Consider the following 11,793-nt stretch of genomic DNA (forward strand, 5'->3'; position numbering starts at 1 on the left):
ACTCATACACACATTGTTAGACTGTATACTTTAGAATTTTGTAGACAATTAAAGGAACATGTGACTGTAAGTTGAGTTTGAGTTAGATTTTTCTCCAATGTAGTTAAGCTTTAACAGAGTACTATTCTAAGTAAAGATAAACACATTGTTGTCTTGCTTTAATATTTCTGTATGGAGTAATATAAGAAGATGTTAGTAAGTTCAAAAATATATGTATTTTTTAGAACGTCAGTGTTTTCTTTTTTTGTTCCAAAGAATTCCAAACAACCAGTTCATTTATTCATTTAGATTTGTAGCAATTATAACCACTCTAATGGGATCTAGCAATGGTATGCGTCACTACGGACATTTACACTTGTTTAATATTCCCATGCATGAACACATCCACATGTCTAGAGTGGCAGAAAAGCAGGGGTGAAAGTAGATTTTTGCGTGTGCGGGTACTATAACAAAAAAATCAAAGTAATTTGATAAACATACTTTAATAGTAGTGAATGCAGATTAGGGGTGTAACAAGTAAACAATTAATCGGTTTTTCCAACCAGATGGTTAATCGAATTGACCTACACCATTATAAAATAGTTTCAGAATTAGTTAAATTGAGAATAATTGATCATGGAAAATGTCATTTGGATTGAGGCACAGTAGGTTTACTTTACTATATTGTAAAAACGACACAAGTCATGCGTCAAATACGTCCAGTTAGAAGGTACATACACACCAGCGGTGTCACGAATAAGTGGCCACTTTCCATGAAAAAGTCTATGTACACGCCTGTAAATGGTATGCAAGTTTTTAAGTCCGGTCTCGGGTTCTATGTACAAAACGGGTGTTCATTGCACTCAACCTGTTGACTCCAAAAAAAAATACTGAACTTTGACCAATCAGGCACTAGACTTTTCATTTTAAGTGGCTGCTTGAACGCGAGTCGAAATGGCTGGTGTGAATGTACCTTTAAAGTTAAGTCACTTTTTAAGTCACTGTACAGATGCCATCTGAGGTTCTGTGGTGCGACTTGAGTATCGGGTGCAGCGCGTCGAGCCAGCAGCAGGATTTGGACGTTGCAGCACAGCACGTCAAGGTGCATGATTGGTTGATGCATCGTGTCAACCAATCATGGACTCATGATTGGTTGACACTTGACCGACTTGACGTGTTAAATGATGCAATCAGAAGGTGGAATTCAACACCGGTATGGGGGAGGCTGATTGTTCTCATCCTGTACTTTATGATATCTTTCCCATTTGCTTCAAGACAATAGAAAAAAATCCTCAGATTTTCCCACCTTAGGTTACTGTGGGGCAGCAAATCGTCAAACTGGGTCACCGAGACATGGAAGTAACAGCTAAAAGCCGTCATCATTCAGACGCAGCTCCAGCAGTATATCCTCACGGTAGGCTCTGAATGATTTCATGAACCCAGACACTGGGATGTGTTTACAATTAACAAACCTATTCTCTCGACATCATCCGTGTCTTCCATGCATTGTAAATGAGATAAACACAGACACTCCTCCATGTAGCGATCAGGTTAAAAACTTTTGGCAGTAGCTCCTCCCACACATGTCTGGGGGGTCTAGTTTATGAATGCAGTTTTGAACAAGTGTTGAGCAGCAAATTTGCTAAACAGATGGATGATGGGAAGAGGAGGTGGGGTTACCTTGCACCAACAGTCCCGTTTAAAACTCAGAAGTAAATTTCTCATGTCTATGTCCTAGAAAATGACACAGGTTTTGGGAGACGACTATTGTTCTACTGTTGTAAGATACTGGTATGCTATGTAAATAAATAAATAAACAAATAAAGTCAAACATCTTTTAAACAGAAATGCAAAAAAGAAAAAGATAAAAAGGGAATGGGCAGAGCTACCTACATGCCAACACAGGAACCCTAATATGGGGTTGATGAAGCCTGCAACAACTAATCACTCCACAAATCCTTTTCTGTTCAATCCTATCAGATTATTTGCTCAACGCGTTCCTAAACTGCAGGCAAATGGGTGGAATGCAAAAACTTTGAAAAACATGACTATGGAAAAAACATTCTGTCACCCAGTTTTTGGTTGTGTCCTTACAGAAAGCAACTCAGAAGTTCACTGTATATAAAACACTGATTGATGGAGGTCAGTGTTGTTTAGATCAGTGTTGCCTTGCACTTTAAATCTTGACATGGGTCTTTGTGCGTGAGAATTTGCATCTTCCCCCAACGTCTCTCTTGATTTTCTCTGGGTACTTTGCTTTCCTCTCACAGCCCAAAGAAACATTCTAAGTAGATTTGTTGTTCAAACTTCTTTTTAACAGAGTATAGAAGGTTGATGATCAGGATAAAGGGATGCAGACATTAGCAATATGGAAGACACATAATCTAATGTTTTCCGTTCACAAGGCTTTACATTAGATTGGAAATAACCCGTGGGGCTCATAAAACGGCAGCCAAACAAAGAAAACAGACCCACAATGAAAGTGAAACTGAGTGGGTGGATTTTGAATAGACTGCAGATAGGTATTCCTTAAAAATACATTTTTATGGCTGTTGTTTCTTCTAACCAGCTGTGGGTTTTAAAGACGATTTAAATTAGAGAGGTTTTCTGCTATTTACCTTAAACACCTTCACCATAGGAATTTGAATTTATAATGTATTGCAGTGGAAATAACACAACTCTATGTGACATTACTGCAATTTTTAGAAACATCAATACAATATGTAATATTTGATTATTTGTTTGTTTTAACAGGGTTTGATCCTTTCACATGAAAATTGATTTGAGATGAAGCAGCATATTTTGTTCTGATTAAGGGAAGCTTCCCAGGATATGGAAAATAGGAGTTTCTGTTGAAACCATCTGCAGCTAGACCTGTAAACAAGATTAGCCACAACATTACTTAGGATGCAAAGAATAAAAAGGACTCAATTCAACTGGAATAAAGGCTTCTCCGAAGAATAGAAAATAGAAAACAACTGACACTTTGTTTTTAAACATAATAAGGAATTATGAAGTGAAACAGAAACAGCTTTGTAAAGTCATGCCTTGTGTTGTCTAGGTAACATTAGAAAGAGCAGGAACAGAAAGCAGAACAATCAAACATGAAATTTTTAAGCCAGAAGTTAAATAAGTAAAGAAAACTGAGCAAACCAAATGCTTCTAACTTCACTTTAAGAGAAAACAAATTCCTACATAAAATAACCTAAAAGTTTAGTTTAGGAATTAAATAAAAATAATTCATGTTTTCAAAACATTGTTTTGATCTGACCATCCTAATTTGTTTTCAGCTATAAAGTCTCAGAGCTGAGAAGAGCATTAATCAATTGTCTGATTTCTTTTTTTATATGTAGGTTGATTTCTGGTCTCTCAAAAGCTGGATCGACAACCATGACAGATAAAATAAAAGGGTTTTGACTATTTTTCTTAAACACTTGACATTTAGTAGTTTGTCCCTAGTATGTTACCATACTGTGAGTTTGGGCCTTTGCTTTTTCTGTCTCTCTGGCCTTTGACATTCTCTATGCTGTTGAAAAATCCCAGTTCTGACTTACGTTTTTCAAAGAAATTACGTACTTTTGAAACTTCCCCCAAAAACATTTTTGTGCTTTCATTTAAAAAGTGGCAAAAGAAGTCTAAACTACACCATAAACTGCTGTGAAAAAAAGGTTTATAGATGATTTTCAAACATTTAAATATTTTTTGGAGCCCCTCAAATGCATGTTTTTCATAGAAAATGTTTAACAAAAACAAATCTGTGCTGCAACTTATATTAGCCCACAGCCTAAAATATTTCAAATGAAGTTGGTTTTTTGCATGACATAAATCATAGTTGTTTTTAACTGGGACCCATGGACGACTTTTATTTATGTTTTATCATTAACAAAAGCAATAAGAAAAACAATCTGATAACTTTAAATCTTACTACAAAAACATTTGATGCAGACTATGAGAAAGTTCACAGAAACTAAAATGGATCATGAGATGTTTTTTTTCCACTTAAGCCCCCACATAGGAGATTCCCCATCAAAGTTGTTAAAACAGTGTGTCAGTACCAGATTTTCACAGTTTTAAAACATGAAGTGTAACAGGGGATAAAACAAACCAGAGTAACAAAAAAAAGATTTTATTTATCAATTAAACAATATCCATTTCTGACAATGGTTGTAACAGTCATTACACTATTGTTTAGGTCACAACACAAGCTTGCTGAGGGTTTCTGCTACTCCACATACATACAGCCTCCTATTGCATCAGTTCCTGTTGACCCTCTTTGTGGTAACCCAAAGCTAATGAGTGGCTGGTCTGTGTATTTTCACAAAAAAACATAAAATAGAAACTAACAAGTGCAATTACAAATATATATATTGACAGGAAATCCGTTGTGCTTCCAGTAAGAGCTATTTGAACCGCTAGCTTCGTCGTCGTTTTAAGCACCTGGAACGGATCACCTGCATCAATGTTGAAAGAGACAAAAAAAATGAGACAAAAATGAGTAGAGCGAGAAACTTTAATAAAACTCTTTAAATATGAGAACATCTCTTCACCTCTTCATGTTTTTAAAACAATCTGATTTATGGGAAATACCTCAGAGCTTAGCTTCTGCAACACGCTCTTGTATCTGTGAGTTTGCATTCGCCCACACAGTCCATGTTGACAGTCATTTTAATTTTTTTAAAAAGGGTCTGAAATATCTCCTTTACATGTTTGTACGTTTGTGGCTGCTGCAGGCACACTGATGTTGCAGACTATCATATAAAACAGGAAAAGATTAAAATAAAGGCTGGAAGCATCTTTGAACTGACCTGAAACTGACTTAGATGCAGCCTATGTGAGCCTTAACAGAGCTGGGGTTTTGTCTGTTCAAATCTTTGCTAATAAAAGTTCTTTGATGCGATGAAGTGCATTGGGGGCTTACAAATATTTTAGGGATGTAAAGGATACAGATAGGTATCGAAAAATCAATACTTAATGATTGAAAACCACAGATTCAAACAAGTTTACATTAGTAAAAAGGCACAACATTCATTGGGAAGTAATCAATATTTGATCGACTTTATCCATTTTTTCCCCCCTATTGTGCTCTCGACAGTTTTTGTGTTATGTACAAGTGAGGCAAACACAAACATCAAATCAGAAGCTTGCTACTGCCAAGTTAGGTCAATTACAATTGGATGAAGCTGAACAACAGCAAAAGTGTGGTCTACATATATGACCCCCTTTTTTTCACGGCACAGCAAACAATATCTAAATAAATTAAAATGACACATTTTTATAAACCACATCGGTCTAAAATACCCAACGTGCCAGTTTAGTCTGTTTAAAGCTCTTATGTCACATTTTGTTGTTGTTCAAAATAAAGTTCCAGTAAGAAAAAAAAGGGTTTATTTGTTAAACTGCATTTTCAATAACAGTGTTAAATGCCAAATAAATAATAAAAATCTAGATTATCCATTAAGGTAAAAGAACTGGACTGTATCGTACTGCCACAAAGTTAATTGAATCGTATTATTGTTTTGTGGAACATGTGTTGTGTTGCATCTGACATTCAATCCCTTCCACACAAAAACACCCTTTATGAGCAATTCTTGCTTAGTTTTTGTCCTAACCACAGAACAGAAACTGACCTCATTAAAATCCTTGACCCCCTTATAGCAGTAAGTTCTGGTTTATTCTTCATTCTCATCTTTTTTTACCTCAATACCATTTTTGACATCATCTCTTCCACTATCCTCCTCCAGCTTTGTTCCTACAGTATTGGCATCACCCACTCTCCCCTGCAGCGGCATAACAGGCCCCTTCAAAATAAGCCAATTCTTCTTATGATATTGACAGATTTTCTTTAAATGAGCAAATAATACTAATAATAAAATAAATGAATAAAATCTGCCAAAAGGGTAAGAAAAATGGTCTTATCAAGAATTCTAATTTTAAGAAATGGTTCTAGTCACTTAGACATGTTTTCTCAAACTAAAATTAGCTTTCAATTGAGAAACTTTCTTAATAAGATCATTTTTCTTGCAAGACAGAAAATAAGACATTTTTTTTAAACAAGCGGCTGTTTACTTCCTTAAGTTTCAGTTTTTGCAGTGTATTTGTCAGATAGTTCTTCATCCACCTCAAAACCTTCACATATTGACACGTCAGGTGTGCCCTCAGGCTCTGTCCTGGGGCCCCCTCTCATTATTACTCACCTTCTCCAGTTGTTAGCGCTTTCTGTAAATGTAGATTTTCTCTTGCTGATGACACTGCTCTATTTTTCCAGCCATCTCGCGTTTCTCTGACCAAATGTTTAATGTTTAACTTTGGTGAATATGTGAAATGATTTTTTAAAAGGTTTTTATTGTTTTTGATAGGTTTCTATTATATAAATAGTCAAAAAAAACTTTAAAAAAGTAGAAAGAACATTTATTTAGACAGCCAAATTACATTATTTCAACTTAAATATTCTGACTGGTGCTTTCTTAATTCAATGTATATTTAAATATTCTTGGACTAATTTTTGATTAGTTCACTAAAAACCCCACATACTTTTTGCTCAAGTGAATAAGAAGCCATGTTTACCTTAATAGTGATTATAGATAGAAGGATTTTGACTGCAGCCACTGCTCCAAAGCCCAGCAAACTCCATGTTTGTGGAATGTGCACTTCATTGCAGACCTGGCTTGTCTGGTTTGCTCTCGAGGAGGTAACATAGTTCACTGTTGTCAATTGCACTTCAGTCCTACACACTGCATAAGAACACATACAATTAAAATAACTGCAAAACACAAAAATAAACAAGCCAGCAAAGGCATCTCTAAACTTTGCATCTTTGTGATTACAAACACCACAACTTTGTAGCTTTTGTTTTACGAAGGTTTTGTGTGGATTTTTTATGACACTATGGAAAATATAAATAAAATGGATATTTGGATTTCCTGCCCTTTTGAGGAGAGATGTTGGTCCAGGCTTTTTTCTTTTTATTTAACTAAAAAGTGGAAATGTATGTCTCGAGGTTGGGAGATTTGAAATTTTATCATCAATGGTATCTTATACTACACAGGACATGACAGGAAAAGACAAGACTAATGAAATTGTCCCCTCAAATGAATACTTTGTGGGCACAAAATAACATTTTGCATGCCGTCTTTAGCATTTTGTGGCCTTGATTTAGCAATTTGTGGACGCAATTTAAAGTTACGTACACACAGAGGAAGGTAGAAAGCACTATACAAGTATACGCCATTTACCATTTACCAAAGGCTTCGTAATCACCTCTCCATGTCTGGGTTCATAAGATCATTCAGAGATTCCCCCTGTAGCCTACAGTGAGCTTCACTCCTGCTGCGGGAGCTGTGTCTGAATGATGCAGCTCTGTGTTTCTGGGTCTCTGTGACCCAGTTTGAAGACCTGGGGCCTCATTTATAAAACTTTGCGTAGGATTTGCGTCAGAAGTGGCGTACGGATGAAACATAGGACGTGCGTACGCACAGAAATATTCGGATTTATAAAACCGTGTGCACGCACATCCTACGCATCTTTCCCTTAATAAATCACAACCGATTCTAAATGTAGCGCAGCTTTTGCGGCTTCATGACACGCCCATAGTTAACCATAAATAGTTCGTGAAACGCCCACAAATTAATATTCATGGCTTGCGAAATCATGGCAAACACAGAGAGGAAATAAAAAAAACGTAACTTCACTCAATGTGAAGTAGAAGTTATCGTTGGCGAGGTGGAAAAGAGGAGAAAATGTTGTTTGGAGGGCACAGTGTGGGCATTACTAATGTCAAAAAGGCACGTGAGTGGCAGACGGTGGCAGACGCCGTAAATGTTTTAGCCTCACAACCTCGGACCGTGGCCGAAATAAAGAAGGACTGGTCGGACATCAAAGTCGAGGCAAAAAAAAACATCTAGCGCTGCATCGCCAGAGTGTGTCTGCCATGGGTGGGGGCACCAGAGCGCCAGATGCACCGGGTGACACGTGTGGTTCCTCCAAGTGCTCTTCTGTAACGCCGGGCCCAAAAGCCCGCAGAGGTCCAAGAGGACGGCTCGAGGAAGTCGGAACCGGCTCATAAGCCACTCTTCCTCCTTTGCCAGCAAGTCTTCTTGCTGTCTAAAGATGCGTTCACTCCGAATTCTTCCATTTGCCACATCTTCTAAGTGCGCAAGAGCAGCCATTGTGCGTCATTACGCATTGTGATGGAGCATTTTATTTCCATCCATTTAATTGCATCTGACAAGCTACAGATGTCGGGAATAATGGAAATGGGAAATTGATCAGCGCAAATGTAATTTCTTGTTGCTTTCTGAATGGTTGAGACATACGCCATACATTGTTTTATCAAAAATAAAACAAACTAAAGGCATATGCATGAATACCATAATTCCGTAACTTATGAAGAAATGTTTTAATATGAAAACAACTTTCCCCAGTGGACAATTAGTACGTCTTTCCGTCCGTCCGCACGCCCGCACCTATATCTGCTCCGCCAGACGGACACACTGACGAGAATATCAGTTTTGTACATTATTTCGTTCTGTTAACTATATTATTTATGAGGATGAATTGCACAACATGCCAATATTGCAGAACATATTTCACTTTTCTTTCTGCAAAGAAGTGTTCATTTGAATTTCTTTTGTAATTTTCGTTTGATTTTTTTTGTTTGTTTCACTGGTGATCGATCAAACGGGTGTTCGTGTAGGCTGTTAATTGTAAGACTTGCTTTGTGAAGTCTTCATGTTATTTATGAGAGGCAGTATTGTCATTTTCACTTTCACGTGTTTCTTCCATCTGCCGACGGTGTCGCCGTTTCTCATTTCACCTGTTTTTGTGCGTACGCCTGGGTCAGAGCTTGCGTGAAGGACCGCACATTTTCCCGTCAAGTTTGCTTTTTATAAATATCAACTATTGCGTAGAGAGTGGCGTACGCCTTCTTTTGTGCGAACGCAACGTTTATAAATGGGGCCCCTGGTGTCTCATATTAGTCAGAAAGGGGGGGAGGGTATAGGACCTTTTATATTTTTTTCTCATTAAAAATAAGAAAAATAACATAAGGTTCAGGTAGCCCGAGCAGCCACAGATGCTCTACTGTCTGCACACCAGTCCAGGTGTACGCTGCCTTCGCTCAACAATAGCCTGGACATTTTCCGCCAACCCCGTGGCCGAGTTAAGAAAAGGGATGGATGGAAGGTCAGGATAAGAATGCTTGCATCGATCCTCCATATTGGACTTGTAATTGACCTGCTGATTGAGTCGTTGAACATGTCACGTCAGGAAAGCTGAGTCCCTGATTGGTTGGCGCCATAGACCTCTCCAAAGTTCAGATTTTTTAACCCTAGACTTTAAGCGATGCCCAGATTGAGATGCGATGCTCAAAACATGCTGCTGTCGGACTTAGGCGCCATGCTGGATGCCGAAATTGCGCCACAGGACCTCGGATTGCATGTTTCCATTGACTTAACATCAAAACAGGTCACCCCTGATACGCAAATCGAATTGTGTTTGAACGTAGCTTAACATTATGTGGACATAAATTAGAATTTGTGGGCACAAATTAATATTTATGGACGCAAGTTAGCATTTTCTGTACACAAATTAGTTTATGGGGGGGGTTAGCATTTTTATTAGCATTTTGCGGCCACTAATTAGTATTTTGTGAGTACAAATTGGATTATTTCGGGGGGGGGGGGGCAGACATTTGTTTTTTGGGCACAAATTAGAATTTAGTAGACTCAAGTTAGTTATTTTTGGGCACAAATTAGAAATTTTGTGAGTACATATTCGTTATTTTTCCACAAACAACTGGTTCCCCTTTAGCGATTGTTTCCCACTAATGACCCATAGAGGGTACTGTTGATGCTTGTTTCCGTATTTGTTGCTGACAGAAGCAGAAGAAGCACTGTCCAAAACAAACATGGAAACTAATAGTTTTCCTCCTGAACTTTATGATGTCTTTTTTATTTTTGTTATTCTTTTGATTTTTTCTCTCCTTGAACTAATGCGGTACAGGGAGATGGAAGAACAGCTTAATACATTGTCACTGAGATGCTGCTGCTGCAGCATAGAAGGTAACAATCGCCGTAAGCGCAAAAAGACAATGAACCCAGACATGGAAATGTGATTATCGATACTTACGTAGAGCTCTTCAAAACAAAAATCTCTCAACATCTTCCATATCTTCAGTGCATCATAAATGAGAAATAAAGTCAAAGCCTCCATGTAGTGATGAGACTAAAAACTTTAGACAGTAGGTTCTCCACATGCATAGGGAACATTTAGTCTATGAACACATTTTTGGAAAAGCTTAGAGCAATAAATTTGACGCGCGTCAAAAGAAGCAGCGGAAACGGACTTGACACATGAATCGTGTTTGGTGTGAATGCAGCATTACGCCGGGCTTGGTTAAGTGAGTTATACTCCGGAGCGAGTTTTATATATTTTTTTCTTCTTTACTATGCATTTTCTTTTTACACTCCAAAGCAATTTATATACCAGAAAGTATGTTAATGGGAATAAATTAGCATTTTGTGGGGAAAAAATTTGTTTTTTTGGATACAAATTAGCCTTTAGTGGACATAAATTAGCATTTCAATCTGACTTCTTTTTAGCATTTTGTGCACCCAAATAACTATTTTGTGGGCACAATTAGAGTAGAAATTGAAGATACAAAAAAAATGTGTCCACACAAAGTACTAACTCATGACTCCAAACGATTAATTGAAGCGAACCATTGTTTTTAAAGTCATGTCCAAGGCTCTGTACTTTCCAGCTTTATCTGTGGTATACATTTATGTGAGACTTACCGCGAACTGTGAGTTCTACTCTTGCATCCTTGTTTTGGCCCCCGACATTTGCGCTCATGGCACACAAATATGTCCCCTCATCAGACGCATTGACCCAGTTGAGCAGCAGGGAGTGCATCGTTCCAAAGCTGGCGGTCCGACCATTCTCGAAAGCCATCACTCCATCGTCGCTTTTCCTGATAATACCATGTCTTTTGCCATTGGAATCCTCCTGTTAATTAAGGAGCAACATAGTAAAGTCAACTGAGACGCACCGAGTGTCTGATGATGGAGATACTGACCTTATACCAAGCCAGTGCCAGGAAGTCCATGTTCTCCTGGTTGACAGCAGGACATGGCAGGGTCACATTTCCGTTGCAATCTGCATCAACCTGAGGAATCAGGGCTGCGTAACGCACTAGCAGCAGCTGACAGAGCTGAAAAGCAATAAAAAGTTCAGATTGCATGTGGATTTGACTCCAGTTATTGCATGTTTAATTTGATGAGAACTTACGCAGATGAGCAGTGTCACCTCAGGCATGTTCTCAGCTTCTCCTGCCTCTGATGCGTCTTGTCTGTGTGTTTGTGTGTGGGTTCAGGTGGGTGGGGGAATAAAACATGGCAGTTTTTCTAGAAAAGCAGACGCCTTCCAAAGAAACGTTGCAGTTTAGTTTTGGTTTTGATACCGCGAGTAACTCTTTGAAACATGATGCTAATGAGTGAGATTGAATGTGGAAATGTGACTCTAAGGGAATTATAGAGCTTTCTAGATAGACAAACACTTCTATTCTGTTCAGAAAATGTTAACCTTTATGCAATAACTTTACTAACCAACAATATTGTTTTCAAAAAATATATCTGAAGATAAACGACACCTCCAAGTGGTATAACCGGGAAATGCTTTCACTTGATGTGAGGTAAAACCTCAACCTTTATTGACTCTTTGAAAGCATCTTGTGACTAAAGTGATGAGGTGTCTTGTGGATTGTGGTCATTCAGATAAAGGCTGTGATTTTTTAAAGGACAACTTTTCTTTTTTTTT

At 38.0% G+C, this 11,793-nt stretch overlaps 1 protein-coding gene across 2 annotated transcripts; it reads right to left on the bottom strand.

Annotated features, from left to right (window-relative positions):
- Positions 1-4,089: 4,089 nt before the first annotated feature.
- On the bottom strand, positions 4,090-11,420 carry LOC101172979 (uncharacterized). Of its 2 annotated transcripts, none has more exons than XM_078950266.1 (5): positions 11,266-11,420; positions 11,054-11,188; positions 10,773-10,983; positions 6,544-6,658; positions 4,090-4,430 (listed from the first exon to the last, which is right to left on the bottom strand). In XM_078950266.1, exons 1-4 carry the CDS (start codon positions 11,290-11,292, stop codon positions 6,555-6,557), a joined length of 477 nt encoding a protein of 158 aa, XP_078806392.1. In that variant the 5' UTR covers positions 11,293-11,420; the 3' UTR covers positions 4,090-4,430; positions 6,544-6,554. The 2 variants fall into 2 exon arrangements, with proteins under 2 accessions (XP_078806392.1, XP_004070919.1); XM_004070871.5 differs by having other exon boundaries at positions 6,544-6,710.
- Between the last annotated feature and the right edge of the window lie 373 nt (positions 11,421-11,793).

Source organism: Oryzias latipes, chromosome 7 (genome assembly GCF_053564925.1).
Source record: "Oryzias latipes strain Hd-rR chromosome 7, Olatipes_Hd-rR_3.1".
NCBI lineage: Eukaryota > Metazoa > Chordata > Actinopteri > Beloniformes > Adrianichthyidae > Oryzias > Oryzias latipes.